We start from the raw sequence: 16,693 nt of genomic DNA, 5'->3' as shown, positions 1-16,693 counted from the left end.
TCCTACTACTACCCTTTTTGTGCTGGGATGGGATACTGTTTATCTATTTAGACATCCCTAGCTAAAAATATCTCTGCCAAAATGAACGTCAATAGTGAATAAAGGGCGGGTTGTGTTTTACGGAATAAATAACAAAAAAACAGCCTTTCTCACATTTTGTCACCAGTCGAATGCAATACTTAAGGCATTGCCTTGGGAAGCGGGGGTGCTGAAGCCCCGACAATATTTTTGCTTTGGGGCGCTGCGTGTATTATTCTCCATACGCAGCACCCCCTGGAATTCTGGTACATGACAAAAAATGCTTTTTTTGCTTGTCAAATTTCTCTGGACCAACATAACGTTCATTTTGTAGCGACCCCCACACTTTTTTGTTTGTCCAATAATAATAGTAATAGTTGGCTTTTACATAGGGCTTTTCCCTTAATGGCTCAAAGTGCTTTACAGTATTACCCCCGTCATTGGATAGATTTCAATCCCGCACAAAAAGTGCACAATTTCCATTACTTGGGAAGCATTCCTTGCATTCATCGCAGCCTCACTATGGCGCTGGCAAATTTAAACATACCATATTTTCGCATCCTACCGGGTACCTATTTAGCACTTGGATCGAGAGTGGCAATGTGTGGATTAACGCCTTGCCAAAGGACGCTATAGACCGTGGTGGAATTCGAACACACGACCCTCTGTTTACAAGGCGAGAGTTAGACACTACATCACGGCTCCTCCACCAGCACCCCCAGTAAGAATAAATCTTTCCCAGGGTCCTGACCAAAGGATGACTAAACCTTTGAGTGAAACAGGGGTTTACGTCATTGATATTGGACCACGTGATTGGAGGGGCAGAACCAATACTTTCATTTCCCGCCCATTTTCGCTTTCCTGATCGCTTCAATATTGGTTACTGCTATTCATGACGCGTTACACGTTGTATGTTTGCTTTCCCTATTGGTCAGTTAAAAATGTGGGCCCGATCTGTAAGAAATCAATGTCATCAACCTATTTTCACAATATATAAATAGAAGCATTTCTACTCTCTATACACTATTTGCAGATCAACATACCGCTGGGAGTCTTCCTGCAACTTATCTTACTTTCTGGCGAAAACGGTCTTCAATAGCTTCGTGGCCCTTCTCCGTGTTCACATATCAAAGTAACTACTTCGCTGTCGAGTTAAAGCTTTTTTTCACCAGAAGCATTATTGTTCAAATAATTTGTTCAATTATTATTCAATCCGAATACATTTTCTTTTATCTTTTAAACAGTAGATCTTCACAGAAGTGAAGCTGGTAGACTCTGTACCATGGCTGCTTGTATCTTCTTCCTCCTGATGTTGATGGTGTGCCATTCCTACGCGCAGACCTGGCCATCTGGTACCTACGGTCTTCCTAAACCTTTGACTGGGTGTCCATCTGGCTGGGTTGACGGGCGTAGAAAGCATGATACTGAGGACACAAGTCCAAATAACAACTGGAGTGACCCTCTTAATCTGGCTGGTTATCAATATAGCAGCAGCATGGAGCATGAATTCTGCATCAAGACCTCTACTTCTGGTAGCTCTGGTTGGCCAGCAGGAGAGTACTGCATCTATAAATATGGATCTTGTCCATCAGGTAGGACTTTTAGCACATGTATCTAGTAAAACGCGGCGCCAAATTCACGCCTGTATGTCTTAAATATTTATTTATTTATTAGAACATATTTAATCAGGTACAAAAGATCAGTATAAAACTGTTTTTCATCGATGACCTGATGAAAACATAAAGAACAACATAAATCATCAAGTCATACATGAAAATAAAGTCAAAATCTAAATCAAAGATAACAATACTTAGTAACATAAATAAACAAATATTAATTGTTACTTAAAATAATGATAATATGAATCAAACTAAAATATTTTAAATTATTAAAAGGGAACAGTAACTAGTTTTAAAACTACTAATTGTATAATTTATTCGCTGATAAAAACAATTAATGAACAATGAAATAATTCTGGCACAATAGAAAATCGAGTGAAAAAAATGGCAATCAGTATAAATATGCTAAAGACAAGGAAACATTGTGTAGTGGGTTTCACGGTACACCATGTATTTTTCGTGGGCAAATTGCAAACTTTTGCTCATTCTCCTGAAGACAAGAACGTCGAGTTTGGTTGGTCCTGTTCAGGACCAACAATTGCTCAAGAACGATATTTGATGTACCGTGAAACCGACTACACTCTTCGCCATGGAAACCTTCGGATGTAAGCAAAAAACAATATAACACATATAATGAATGAAACGCGAATACAGTGCGCCCCCCCAAAAAAAAAAAAATCATGAAACCGAGAATTATCGGTGATTTATCATTAATTATCACAATCTTAAAAAAAGACAAATGACTTTTCATTTCAAGCTTATAAAAGATAATTCCTCATCCACACATGAGTGAGTATAAGCTATTTGAAGAGAGGATACAAAATCACTTGGCGCGCGAATTATGGATTTCTAAATGAAAAACACTCGTTTAAACATATCAAGATCTGTTCTTTAATTTGATACCTCAATCTCAGAGGATTGTCAAGAAGTTAAGTAAAAAAAATAATAATAATTATGGAAATATGTATTTCCATAATTCCATTAAACAGATCACAGATTCTCTACAGTAGCTATAAAAAGCTACAAACCTGTACAACGTATTTATACTATCAAATTAGGTTTCAGGGATTATTTAAAAAACAAACTTTTTTATGTCTAGACCATTTTCTGCATGTGATCGAAGTTATTAAATGAAAAAGCAGATGTTGAAATTGTTGGACATGTTGTACTTGTTATTTGAAATTCAGATACCGTCCGTCAACGTATCCTTTCTTCAAATTGTTTTATTCACTCATACTATGCTTGACTGAAGAATTTTTTAAAATTTATTGTAGCAAACTAAAGAAAGGGGAAGTTGTAAGCCTTATGATATTAGGTCATTTGTCTATTGATAAATCATCAACAACTCCCTTTTTCTGGGACCACTGTAAATAGGTAGCAATTCAAAACAGCTCTTAGAGGATTGCTGGTTAGCGCATACATTCGTAATTCCGAAGGTTCGTTATCCCGAAGGTTCGTTATTCCGAAGGTTCGTATTTCTGAAGGTTCGTATTTCCGAAGGTTCGTTTCCGAAAACGAAATGAGGTTCGTAATTCCGAAGGTTCGTTAGTCCGAAAACGAAATGATTAACGAACCTTATTTTGTTTTCGGATTAACGAATCTTCGGAAAAACGAACCTTAATTCATTTTCGGATAAACGAATCTACGGAACAACGAACCGTATTTTGTTTTCGCATTATCGCACCGTCGGAATAACTAACCTTCGGAAAAACGCCACAAATGTTCGGATTAACGAACCCTTTTACGTTTTCGGATTAAAGAACATCGAGGAATAGGCAATTTACGTGTTTCGGAATTACGAACCTTCGTAATAAAGATCCTTCGTAATTACGAACCTTCGGAATTACGAAGTGTAACCGCTGGTTAGATATTGAAAGCCACGTCATTTATAGTGCTATTGAAGAGGACGTGGAGCTGAAATTATTAATGCTGGAACAGCTATTGCGGATAATCAACTACATTTATTCTTTTTTATATTACAGTTTACTCATCTGGAAAAAAAGTGTTCTGACATCATCGGCATTACTACTTCGCTAATTCAGATTAATTCGGGTACTATCAATGACGTTTATGTAAAGCCTCCTTGTCTAGACACATACTTGAAATTGACTTGAATCGTGCGTTCGTTATGGGAGGGGTGCCAAAATTAAACATTTCAAAGCAACAAATCTATCAAGCAAGAAAAGGGTGGTGCACTGCCGTCATGACTCATCAAGAGTTGAACAGTTTTAATCGAGGAAATTGAACCGAGGTGGTGACACGACATTTGCTCCTGCGAAAATTGCTTCGGTCTTAATATCCCAGGGGGGTGTTTCACAAAGATTTAAGTATGACTTAGAGTCGCACTTAAATACCGAGTTGCGTACGATTTGAAAGGCTTGACCGCAGTGGTCAGATCGTGTCGTGAGGACGCGCACTAATGTGTATCTCGCGCGTTGCATATAATATACGCGTCGGCATTAAAGTGCGACTTAAGTCAGACTTAAATCTTTTTGAAACACCCCCAGGGGGCATATAGAGTTACGATTTTAATATGGTTTTTGGTTCAGAATAATGTTAAGATAAGGATTGGGGTTTATTTAGTTTCGGTGGTTCGGATTTATGTTTGGCTTAAGGACGTTCCGCAGTTAAAGTGAAATCCATGTCATTTTCACAAAACTTTGCACATAGATACTTTAGAACCTGAATATTCGAAATATGCAAAAATTAACATAGGTCCATGTGCTTGATTTTTTGCTATAGAGCTTCAAAGTTCACTCAAATGGATCTTCTTAAGAATTGCGCATTCAAAATAATTTGGCATTTTTAGACCTCGCAAGATCACTACAATGAATTCAAACCTCTATTACTCAGTCAAAATACATGAAAAAGTCACCAAATTTTGCCAGAGAGTCAATAAGTGCATCGTTAGAATGGAGAATTTATTTACAGTGCTCTTTGTTTGCAATTTTAAGTCTAACAGCACTGTCAGTTCTTAAAAATGACGTAAAAGATAACAAAAACCCAATCTCAAAAATGTGAAATTTCAATAACAAACTACAAAAGGACAATAAAAGCTGCACTTTATTCAAAATCCATGTCATTTTCACCAAAATTTGCAAAGTTGTAGAGGAAGGTATACATAAGAGGAGCACAAATTAAAAAATAGGGGTTCATGTGCTTGTTTTCAAACTATCAGCATTTTATTAGAGCAAATGTGCTTTTTAAAACACCAAATATGTGCCAAATGCGTTGTATCTATGTAAAGAACAAAATCAAAACCACTCTACCATTTATTCAAAGTCGTTGTCATATTCGTGATATTTGGCTGCACTGCAGAGTATTTTGAAATTGAACTGTTTTTTTTTTTAAATGGTCCAGGGAATAATTCAAGTTTTTTGGCTTCATAAAATAACGCATCGGGTCTGCAGTAAGAGTGCAGATGATGAGAAAAATCAGCTCACACCCACAGCTAATTAATCACCTGTTCATCCATTGTGACGTCAGCGCGCACTTTAAAATATGCGCAGATCATAATGCGCACAAACATAACTGTGGAACGTCCTTAATACGCACATTTTCCATCGGATTAATTGTCGTCTGCGCAAATACCATGGTACCTGAGAGTATAGAGTCTACTATACATGTATCTCTTTCAATATGAGTGCGAATTGAGCAGGCCAACAAAATAAAGAAATAATTTTATAATACGTTTGGTTGATTTTCACATTATTTTTGGTCGGAGATCCTTTTTTTTAGAGCGTACCAGTCAACCCATATTCCAATCGACTTTTATAGGATTCCAGGAAAAATTCGTTTATTGGGATGATGAAGACAGCAGTAATGCGAATAGTAGGAGTGGCACTCTACCTGATGGCGTTTACGACAATAACACAAAGTACAGGTTCTGCTGCCGAAATGACGGTGATACCTCGCAGGCCATCTCTCTTCCAACGGGAAACAATTTCTATCTTTTCGCCATAAAGGCTACATGTCAGCAGGTGAGTCCATATTTATAATGGCTAATTACTGCAGTATTCATACCCCCCTCTATTGAATAAGGCCCCCATTTCAAAAAGGGATACCTTTGAGGGACCTTTGAAAGACCACCAAAAATGGCAATGTGTTACAGCAGTCTCATTGTCATCTCTGTGGAATGGCTCTGAAAGACCACTCAAATAACTTAGAAAAACTGATTGATACTTCTTGGCTTACTGGGCTTAGACTCGTCCTCTCGTGATCTTTCAATGGTCTTCAGCGATCCTTCAGAATTCTTTCCATGGACTTTCTTCTTTTTTTTGGGTGGGGGTGGGGGTGGGAGGGTCTTTCAATGATCTTTTAATGATCTCTCATGAGTCTTTCAGAGATTTCCGCAAAAACCTTGAGAGACTATCAAGAGATCATGGAAAGACTAATAAGAACTTTAAAAGTTCATCAAGAGACTGCTGAGAGCCAATCAAAAGACAATTTTCCTGAAAGACTGTTTTGACCCGTTTCAACAAGTTTTGAAGACCATGGAGACCATGAAGACAACTGAAAGATCAATCAGGAATCATGAAAGACCTCAGAGATCTTTGAAAGTTCATTGATGGACCCAGGCGCGCCGGAACACTTTCAGTTTTGGGGGGGCAAAATCCCGAAGGGGGCACAATATTTTTGACAGCGTGAGATACCGAAGCGATCGAGCGGGAGAGGGCGTGGGACCCCCCCCCACACACACGGTAAGGACTTTGTGTAAAAATGGAGTTTAAAAGTTACGTTTCTAAGAGAATTCAAAAATAAATTTCTTGAAAATTAAACATAGAATTCACTACGAAAGGCTATACTCAGTGTTTATGAGAACCTATGAAATCTACGCGCAAAACGATCGCTTAATTCGGAATGTGGTTTTCGTGTCTGATTACGTAAATTACGTAATACGCTGATATTGACTCAAAATAACAGAAATTACATTTTTCATACAATATCCTTTCAGAAATATTTATTTATGTACATTCACATACACGGACGACGCGAGAGAGCACAATTATCATAAGTTTCAAGGAGTGTATTAAGCAGAAGAAGCGTAACAACAGAAACAAAATACATTCTAATGAATGTCTTTTAAAATTCAAAATGTCATACTGTTCTGACGTGGCAGACGACGATAAGCGCTTAAATCCCCATTCTATTTAAATCATTTCTGACCTCAGCATTGGAGAGAGTCCCTGATTATCCATGCATAGGCAAAACGTTTCATAATTTGTAACTAGAGGAAAAAGAAATATGACCTGCTTAATTATTGTCTAACAATTTAAAACTTTTCTCGATTTATGTGTTTCCTTTGGCATGTTTTGTATGGCTGGGAAGCACTTTTGGATGACCCCTTCAAAATCTTCTTTTTCCTTTACATATTTTCTGGGGAAAATGTGACCATAACTAGGAAATGATGAATATCTAATTCCAGGAAATATTCATTTGTAAATAATCATGAACTAACAAACTACGGCAGTTCATAATGTACATTATGTAACATTATTTAGAAGAAAACAATTACATTCCAAGAGCGGATGTGGTTGACGGTACACCATGTGGAGTTTTCGAAAAAAAAGTGGATAGAGGAAGAAGTGAAATAGAAAGGAGGAAGTAGACAGTTGATAGTCGAGTAATTTTTTGTTCAAACGAGCGTAGTCCTGATAAAGAAAGTAAACCAGAAAAGGTTGAAGAAGAGGCTTGATTAGTTGATAGATGAGTACTTCTGCTCTGCACTCCATTCGCCGACTCAAGCTAGCATCTTCTCATTTATCCAATAAGCAACTACTCAATATCCTCTATAGCTCTTTAAACTTTTCGATTTTACAGCTATTTTCAGATTCCATATGTTGCTCGAGTAACTAGCGTTCACGCGCGTTGGTGATATCGGGTCCGGGGAGCGTTTCATGAAAGGACTTGTAGGACGTTTTATCCGACAAGTCCTGTTTTATCCGACAGTTACTATGATAACAATGCTTCTCAACCAATCAGAATACAGGAAAGTTGTCAGATCTTACAACTTGTCGGACGAAAATATTGATGAAACACCACCCCGGTCTGAGCGTTTCTGGGCGACCGCGCGTTTGTTAGCCGACACAGCCAGCATGCAATTTTTTTAGTCTGAAATGTATTCACTAATAGGCCCCCATTCCACAGAACGGAGACCATTGAGAGACCACTGAAAGACCAGACTTGAAATTGGTGAGGTCTTACAGCGGTTTTCAAGATCAATGAAATTTGTCATCTCTGTGGAATGGCTCAGAAAGACCCCTCAAAGAACTCTGAAAGACTGATTGATATTTCTTGTCGTACTGGTCTTAGACTAGTCCTCTCGAATTCTTTCAATGGTCTTTCAGATATCTTTTATGCAAAAAGTGATCTTTCAGAATTCTTTCCATGGACTTTGCCTGGTCTTTCAATGGTCTTTCAATGATCTTTCAATAATCTCTCATGAGTCTTACAGTGATCTCCGCAAAAATCTTGAGAGACTGCCGAAAGATCAATGAAAGACTATGAAGACCTTTGAAAGTTCATCGAAAGACCGCTGAAAGACTGCTGAAAGACCACTGAAAGACAATTTTCCTGTAAGACCGTTGTAAGACTGTTTTGAACCGTTTCAAAAAGTTTTGGAGCCCATGAAGACCACTGAAAGATTGGTCAGGACTCGTGTAAGACCTCAAAGACCATTGTAGGTTCTTTGAGAGACCTCTGAAAGATCAACCAAAATTCATGGTCTTTCAAAGGTCTTCCAGCGGTCTTGTTCTCTGTGGAATGGGGGTTTAAAAGGTTAAACGTTATCACACTGTAATAAGATGGAAAGGGGCTTATCAAAGGTATGTTTCACAGAGGGACATGTTCGTCAAAAGACGCAAGGCTTGTGTAATTGCCCCGTCAGGGGCGAAATTTTTTCATTTTTGACAAAAGAAATGACAATTCTTAGGCAGAAAAGTGCCTTCATCGTTACTTTTGTCCTTAAATAATATCATTTTTCTACTTTTAGGGGGGCACATTGGGGGGGGGGGGGCAAAATCTCGTTTTGCCCCCCAAAAATTTTCTTTGGGGGGGCAAGTGCCCCCCCTGCCCCCCCGCTTCCGGCGCCCTTGGATGGACCTTGAAAGTGCAAGCAAGTTTCATGATCTTCTTACAGCGGTCTTTCAGAGGTTTTGCTGTCTGTGGAATGGAGATTTAAAAAAAAGCCCGATATGAACATGATCTCTGTAACTATCGTATATCTGTATTAGACTATCTTCTATCTTTTATATTTTGCTGCACATTGATGAGTAATTTGTATCCTCTCAAAAATGGAATTCTTTAATTTTTACTTGGTTGTCTGTTGGAATCGACATATCACTGCTTGATTTTGTCAAATTTCTTTCTTTGTTACGTTTATGATGGTGTTAGGGTTGTAATATTGATAAGACAAAATCGAACGTGTTAATCGCCTTCATTTTTTATGCCATTATACAATCTATAGCCTATTATGACGTACGATGTTTTAGAGGATCAAGTTATCACTGAGTGATCTAGGCGCCATTTTGCAAAAGTGCATTATTGATTGTTGGTCATTAACATCATTAGGAAATTTAAATAATCATATTAACATCATTAATACAAAATTTCATATCAAATCAAGGTCATAAGTTGATAGGTCATGGTTTTTATTCAGGTCATTTTAAGCATTTCAAAGGTCTGGTTGAGCACAGGATGTCTTTTTATCCCATTACATTCGATATGATGCTTTTTTTTTTAGATGGCATCATTGCACACATTGGCAATTTATGGAGATTTGTTATGTTTGAGGTAATTTTACGTGCACTCTCTATGGGATATGATTTTAACATCCGTGTCTTTCGTGAGCCATATCTCCATTATTGGCATGCAGTTTTTGCTGAGCTTTCGACATGTTTTAGCGAAGACTGGAGACTACTCCAACTCTGTACTAAGTTATATGGTCATCATGATCACATCGAAATACCAGAACTCATTACTCCTGATAGAATACCTAATACCGTCTTCACGACGAATCAGACATTTATTATGTTTGTTTCATGTTTTATTGCTGTACCACGAACCCCTTTTAACTAAATTTGTTTTTTTTTCTTCATTTTGATTTTGAAATACAGGTTAATGGTATGGATGTTACTCTGGAGTATTTTTATTGGGATAATGAGGATTCTAGTAATGCAGACGATGAAAGTTCTGGTACCAACACTCCCTATCCAGGTGCGTTTGACAACTGAATTTCTTTTCCAAGTATTTTGTTTTCGGAAAGTTACATTAAACTGATGAATATTTTTTGTAGAAGGTCAAAATTGCAGAAAAAATATTATTGTATATGTTCGTCACGCTTTTTTACCTTTTTTTCAATTTTTTCTTCTTTCACTTTGGTGAAAGATGGAGGGCTCAAGTTTATAAGATTAGAGAGGGGAAAAGATCAACCCGATTTTTTTATATATAAAAATGGTATTCAGCATAATTAAGCTCATCTTTTATTATTTTAATAATTTTTCGTATTATACCAAATGCAATAAGAGTCTAAATTCTTTTTTCAATTGGTAGAGTCCTTCAATTATCTACCTCGGTCATAATCATGGTAATCAATCGTCGAAATATTATGTTTGGAATTCGCTGCAAGGTGGGAATATGTACAGTACACACTCTTATATTTTGTGGTTGCAGAACTGTTGATGTTTATTCTACGTTCAATACCCCTTTCATAAACCCAATTATGCGGCTAATAGCAGCATAATTTGGTCGTAAAATCGGAGGAGGACCAGAGTTATCCGCATTATTTTGATGCTGCAATTATCCGCATAATAGCAGCATCGGGACCAGATTTTGGCTTTATGAACGTATTTCGAAAGTAATGCGGATAATTGCCATGGAGCGGTCACAAAGTCACCCTTTTCCAACGCAACCGCATCGGAGGGGGTGTGTGCGGGCCATGGCGATTATCCTCCTTTTTCAGGACGGGCGATCCTAAAAATAGTGTGGATTATTTTCGGAGTTTATGAATGCAATTTTTATTGAATTATCCGCATTACTCTTAGGCGGCTAATTGGAGGATAGGTTTATGAAAGAGGTTTGTAACTTAACTCATGTGATAAATTCGTTTTCTTGTAATATTCATATAATTTAGTTATATCAAGTTTGTTGACCAGGGGGCATCCGCTGCTGGAAAGAAAACAGTATCACACAGTGTGACACTGTATTCACACAGTGGTTCATATGAACATATTATTCACACTGGTGAAATGCTCAAATTTAGTAATGTGAATTGAATTCACATTGTTCATATTCTGAATATATAATGGCACACACTGCGAGACACTGTTCTTTCTAGTAGATATACATGTAGCATGACCGAAAGGTCAAAAATAAAAATAACCATCTACATAAGTCTTATTTATCATCACGCGTCTTCCAAGAACATAACTACAACGAGTACCTGCACCTGAAAACACCTTTTCAAAATGTAAAGAGCCATTATACCAAAACGATTTAAAAAAATGTTATTGGTAAATATCATCATATAAAAGATTGGTGCTCTCAGAGAAAGTTAAGACTATCATAATTATTCTTTGATTTGAAAGGTGTTATACTTGGGGGAATAAAGCTGAATTTCTGCTACTACCAACCTGCAAGTACCCAGACCTGGCCATCTGGTACATACGGTCTTCCTAAACCTTTGACTGGGTGCCCAGCTGGTTGGCTTGATGGACGTAGAAAGCATGATACTGAAGACACACATCCAAATAACGTCTGGAGCGATTCTCTTCACTTGGCTGGTTATCAACAAAGCAGCAGCATGGAACATGAATTCTGCATGAAGACTTCTACTTCCGGAAGCATTAACTGGCCCGCAGGAGACTACTGCATCTACAAGAAATTGGCGTGTCCATCAGGTAATCATGTGGGAAATATGAATAGGTAAACCGTCAATGAATCTTTGAATCTGATGATTATAGACCCGTATTCCCAATCGATTAACTTAATCCTGGGGTGATAGAATAGATATCATATTGAAAATGAATTAGAATTATGTTCAAATCGATTTCTTTTCAATCCATTATCTCTCTCTGCAGTTGTTATTTACTATCACAGGCCGAGTAAAATGATGAACATACATCTCGCATGCAACCACTTCCTGATAAATCTTTTTATAACCACCCTGCTCATTTTCTTGTTACAAAATTATATTAAAGTTCTCTAGATAATTGCTTCTTCCTTCCTTCAATTCTGTCATCATTTTCCTCTTTAATGTATGATTGACAGCGCATCTTCGTTATCATGCTAATTTGATTGTAATTATAGTTGACCTACCTAAACTGCATCGCCGTATATACGCAGCAGAGGATTTAGAGGGAGCCACCTCCCATCCGGCTCCCCAAAAATTTGTAACATATTTTTACGATAAATTTTGACATTCTTGCTTGCTTATGCTTCCATAATTTCATTTGATGATTATAGACTCGTATTCCCAATCGATGAACTTGATCCTGGGGTGACCGTACGCAGCAGACGGTTTAGAAGGTTGTCACCTCCCACCCGGCTCCCATAATTTTTAGAAACATATTTGTACGATAATTTTTGACATTCTCTCTTGCTTATGCTTTCAAAAATGTTATTAATTCTGGTTCCCCTAAAAAAATTCAGCCCATGGCCTTGTCAATTTGCAAATGTACTGCCCCTCCGTAGAAATAACGCTTATATCAGTCTGTCAGGAACAAAAGTTTATCATTATGGTGCTCATGTAACAGTAATTGTTATGATGTAAGTGCCTTTCATCGATCTCTATATCATACCTGTCATCCTCTTCTACAGGTTTCCAGGAAGGTTACATTTACTGGGACGATGAAGATAGCAGCAATAGCAATACTCAGAGTGGCACTTTGCCCGATGGGGAATACGACAATAACACAAAGTACAAGTTCTGTTGCCGAGATGACGGTGTTGTCTCACAGGCCATCACCCTCCCTACCACAGATAACTTTTATCTCTTTGCAGTGGGAGATACTTGTCAGCAGGTAAGTGTTATTGAGAACTTTCTCCATTTACCAAAAAAAAAATAAACTCAGATCAACCCACCATGTCCTATCCATTGTAACTCATGCGACATTTATATTAAAAAAAAAAAAAAACATCCGTCTATTTCATCAGGATAGTATATTAAATTTTTCAGACCTATTCAAATTACAAATCAACGTATTGATCATCATACAAATCTGAAAACTTGCTTGCCGAAGATATTTTATTTTCTAGTCTTGACTCGGATGACGCGACGCTATTGAAGATTTGACTATCCTGAATAATACTCTTATTTGACTTGATCTTCGGAAGAAGTTATTGGTCCAATGAATCGACGCACATTTCTTAATTTAGTTTATTATTTGCCAAATATTTGGCAGGTGTTATTTTATTCTGGGGATAAATAGTGCAACTAATCATCGGGGTCGTGTGGTCCAGGGGTTAGAGCATTGGACTCATAATCGCAAGGTTGTGAGTTCGAATCCCAACTCTGCCATTGTCTCGACTTTGATTAAAAAGGCCCAAGAGTGATATCTGTCGTCTATTATGTCAGCTACTATGACTGATTAACCTAGACGTAAAATGTTTCCAAGGTAATTGGTTATATACCAGCTTGGCGTTTACCAGCAAAATGCTGTCCTGCCAAGTTCCTACGGGAGTTACCATAAACAGAAACAGAAAAAAAATTGGAAAGGGGTCATCATTAAGGTCAAACTCTAGAGCTAGATGTATACATTACAAAACAGACCACGAATTGAATATTCTATTTTTCGTTGATCACGAGATTATGACATTACGTTTTAATACTTGCCCACAGGTGGCTGGTAAGACAGTGATCTCAGAATGGTTCTACTGGGATAACGAGGATTCCTCTAATACTGATAGCCAGTATGGTGAACATCCATATCTTGGTGTGACTGCTAGCGGTGAAAACATCAAGCTAACCTTCTGTTACTACAACTAGCAAGAAGCCACCGCTATTGACACAGAACCTGAGCCTGTTTTACCAAGATGACGACAAAATGACGATGATTAATAAAGTTTTTTTTTATTAACTTTTGATAATTGGTGTATGGCCTTTGTTATTGATAACCATTTTTTCTCTCTTATTTTAAAATCGTTCTTATATTAGTCAATGAATATAATCATTTTGGCATTACCATACTATATGTGACTATATAATTATGTCTAGTCACACTTCTGATATATATTCAGAAATAACTATGTTCTTGAATAGTAAAACACGACTAAAAAATAGATAAATACGACTAGAGTAACAGTTGCACCCAGCTGATCATATCAACTAGTCCTTTTTTACTGATTTGTTTTTAGAGTGTTCGACTCTAAAAGTACATCTTTATATCCTAACTTAAATACTCAAATAGGATGGCGATGCTTCTATCGAAAATTCTACACATTCATCTTAATTTATATAACTTCATACTTTATTACCCCGGGGTATTAATGTTGTGAAATATTCATAGTTATAGAAGATTTTCAAACGTGACGATGTTTCTAGTTTCACATGTCATATGAAAATTTGTAGTTATGATACCATTAAGCCGTCATTTAGAGAATCTGTCCGATCAAGGCTTATATTGTGTAAAACACCTTTTAGGAAACATGATCTGTTCTGTGACGTGTGTACGATTTCTCATAATACATAGTCATTACCAATGATGAGTGGTATGGTCCCCCCCCCCCATTTTCCTTGTAGTTGGACTGTCTTATCTTCTTAATTGCACACACTCCATTTTCAATGCAAATGAATTAAGCTCCAACAAAGTAACTGAACTCCTTGAACTACAATTTATGCAAATGGGGGTGTTTGAAATATTATTAGATATGTAGGCGAGTGAATATTACATTCACGTTGAACAATAATTTTATTATCACTTACGATTATAGCCCGAGTACCCGAAAAATAATGATATTGTAATGCCCATTTTTTCTTTCTTTTCTTTTCTTTTTTTAAAATATCATGTATGAAAAGAAGGATAATCTCAAAATGATATTTGAAATTCTCAGATACATTTCTTTTCATATACACTGTAAATGAAAAATATAATGCTTTGAACAATTGGTTGAAGGTTTCTATGTTAAAATTAGAAATAATAAAATAATGCATTGGTGTTAGGAATGGAAATGTATGTTTTGTTTTTTGATTGTGCAAATCTTATACTCCGTACTTGAAGTAATCTTAAATCTCTTTCTTGTATTCCTCATTTTAATTTTCCTCCTGCTCGTTTTCATTCTTCTTCTTGTTTTTCTTAATGGGATGAGAGCGAGATCGATGAAGTAAGCATCGAAAGAAATGATATCAAGGAAAACAGGTTGATGAATTGATATTTAGTTATAGTGCGAGAGAAAGGGGAGAGGGCAAGATAATGAGAGGGACGAAGCGGAGGGGGTGAATTCTCTTGCCCCTGATTTCATCTATACACAACTCTTTAATCCATTCAACAAATTCTTACCATCAGAGGCGTCCTTCCATATTTCTTCAATTTTCTACGCGCCAAATTATAGAACAGAATTTTGCGCGCTAAGCTCGTCGAAAAATTGTCAATGTGTGTTTGATGATATTGTCAAGCTAGTACTTTCCAATGTTTTTAAAAACAATTTTGCCTTGATTTATCACATTTTATTTCAAATTGTCTTATGGGTGGAAAATCGATATTTTGAAATATATTTTTAATCCATCATTTGAAATAATGCTTGAATTTCAATAATTTCATGAAATGAAGAAGTTCTCCAGGCTGGCTTTCAAACTCACTCGACACTCTGTTTTGTTGACGATCAGCCATGCATTAAATCTTTTGTTCACCATGCGGAAGCTTCTGTAAGAAACCGGTGAAAACACGTTTATCTCATGAATTAATGGAAATACAAGCCTTATTTCAAATGACCAGAACTTTTTTATTTCTTGACCATTTTCTATAATTGAGGTACCAAATTAAAGAGCAGATATTGAACTTGTCAGAAATGTGGTTTTCTTTTTGAAACCCTGATACCCCCCGCCAAATGACCTTTTGGTATCCTTTCTTCATATTGTTTTTGCTCACTCATGCGTGAATAAGAAGTAACCTAAGTAATATCAGATGAAAGAGGAGATTCTAAGCTTTAAATTGGTAGGTCATTTGTCTATTCTATTTATGATTAAGTTATGATAAATGATCGCTAAATCTCGGTTTCGTTTATTCTGGGACGCACTGTATAAGAGAATGGAGATTCTGAATGATCTCATAGACTGGGCCTATTTTAGAAAAAAGAGACCTGTGTAAACTTCTTAAGGCATTTTGGGGAAAAGGTGAGAACCGGTCTATTGCACATAATTCAAATGTGCTGAATCTGATCAGACCGTTCCCCAAGCTGATTTATCATGTTTTGACTATATATAATTTCCATAGACAGAGTGGCTGCCAATTTGACCATTTTATGATCTTTTTTTACAAAAGATTCAGTCGCTTTCATTATTATTATATTACTATACATATTGTGTATCATTAGTGAAGATTATTTATTTATGATAAGTTGATAATGCAAGTTTATGAATATTTTGAAATATGATGATATCATTTATTTTCAGTTATAAAGACAACCTTCGAGTATTATTAATAATTATCCGGCCCTAGAATATAACATAGCGGTTAATACTAATGTGTTTTAATGTTCTTTGAATTCGTATGTATTTTTTTTTGTTTTTTTCAATATTTGATTTGTACACTGCAAAAACATGAAGTGCTAATTTGGCACTTACAGTGCAGTCATTATACAAGCACTGCTAAATAAGCACTTCATTTTTTTTTACAGTGTACATGTTTTGTTATAGGATCTGTCAAAGTATTGACTATAATATAAAAATAGAAACTAGCTTCAATGATATGAATACTTAATGACGCGTTTACAATCTTAATTGAAAAGAGTATACAATCGAATACTCAATTGTGCCCCCCCTCCACGTTTGAGGAGAGATTTAGAGATTTTCACACATGTAACAAACCAACAGACTATCGGGAAAAGTCAATGGCTCCGGGGTT

General features: G+C 36.6%; 1 protein-coding gene across 2 annotated transcripts; it reads left to right on the top strand.

Moving 5' to 3' along the window:
• Window positions 1-959: 959 nt before the first annotated feature.
• LOC121413307 lies at window positions 960-15,303 on the top strand. 2 transcript variants are annotated; one of them, XM_041606085.1, is made up of 7 exons: window positions 960-1,150; window positions 1,266-1,610; window positions 5,415-5,617; window positions 9,752-9,851; window positions 11,222-11,533; window positions 12,453-12,655; window positions 13,474-15,303. In XM_041606085.1, exons 2-7 carry the CDS (start codon window positions 1,301-1,303, stop codon window positions 13,618-13,620), a joined length of 1,275 nt encoding a protein of 424 aa, XP_041462019.1. In that variant the 5' UTR covers window positions 960-1,150; window positions 1,266-1,300; the 3' UTR covers window positions 13,621-15,303. The 2 variants fall into 2 exon arrangements, with proteins under 2 accessions (XP_041462019.1, XP_041462020.1); XM_041606086.1 differs by having other exon boundaries at window positions 1,012-1,150; window positions 1,263-1,610.
• The last annotated feature ends 1,390 nt before the right edge of the window (window positions 15,304-16,693 follow it).

The sequence above is a fragment of the Lytechinus variegatus genome, chromosome 4, assembly GCF_018143015.1.
Source record: "Lytechinus variegatus isolate NC3 chromosome 4, Lvar_3.0, whole genome shotgun sequence".
Lineage (NCBI taxonomy): Eukaryota > Metazoa > Echinodermata > Echinoidea > Temnopleuroida > Toxopneustidae > Lytechinus > Lytechinus variegatus.
Note: the sequence above shows the minus strand (reverse complement) of the source record. Positions and strands in the feature narration are given on the sequence as shown.

What these genes read in the sequence shown, in the direction of transcription:
- LOC121413307 (XM_041606085.1), top strand. Translation starts at nt 1,301, where the DNA reads ATGGCTGCTTGTATCTTCTTCCTCCTGATGTTGATGGTGTGCCATTCC. An exon ending in ATATGGATCTTGTCCATCAG is followed by an intron (nt 1,611 to 5,414) that starts GTAGGACTTTTA and finishes CGACTTTTATAG; the next exon opens with GATTCCAGGAAAAATTCGTT. An exon ending in TACCAACACTCCCTATCCAG is followed by an intron (nt 9,852 to 11,221) that starts GTGCGTTTGACA and finishes TTGATTTGAAAG; the next exon opens with GTGTTATACTTGGGGGAATA.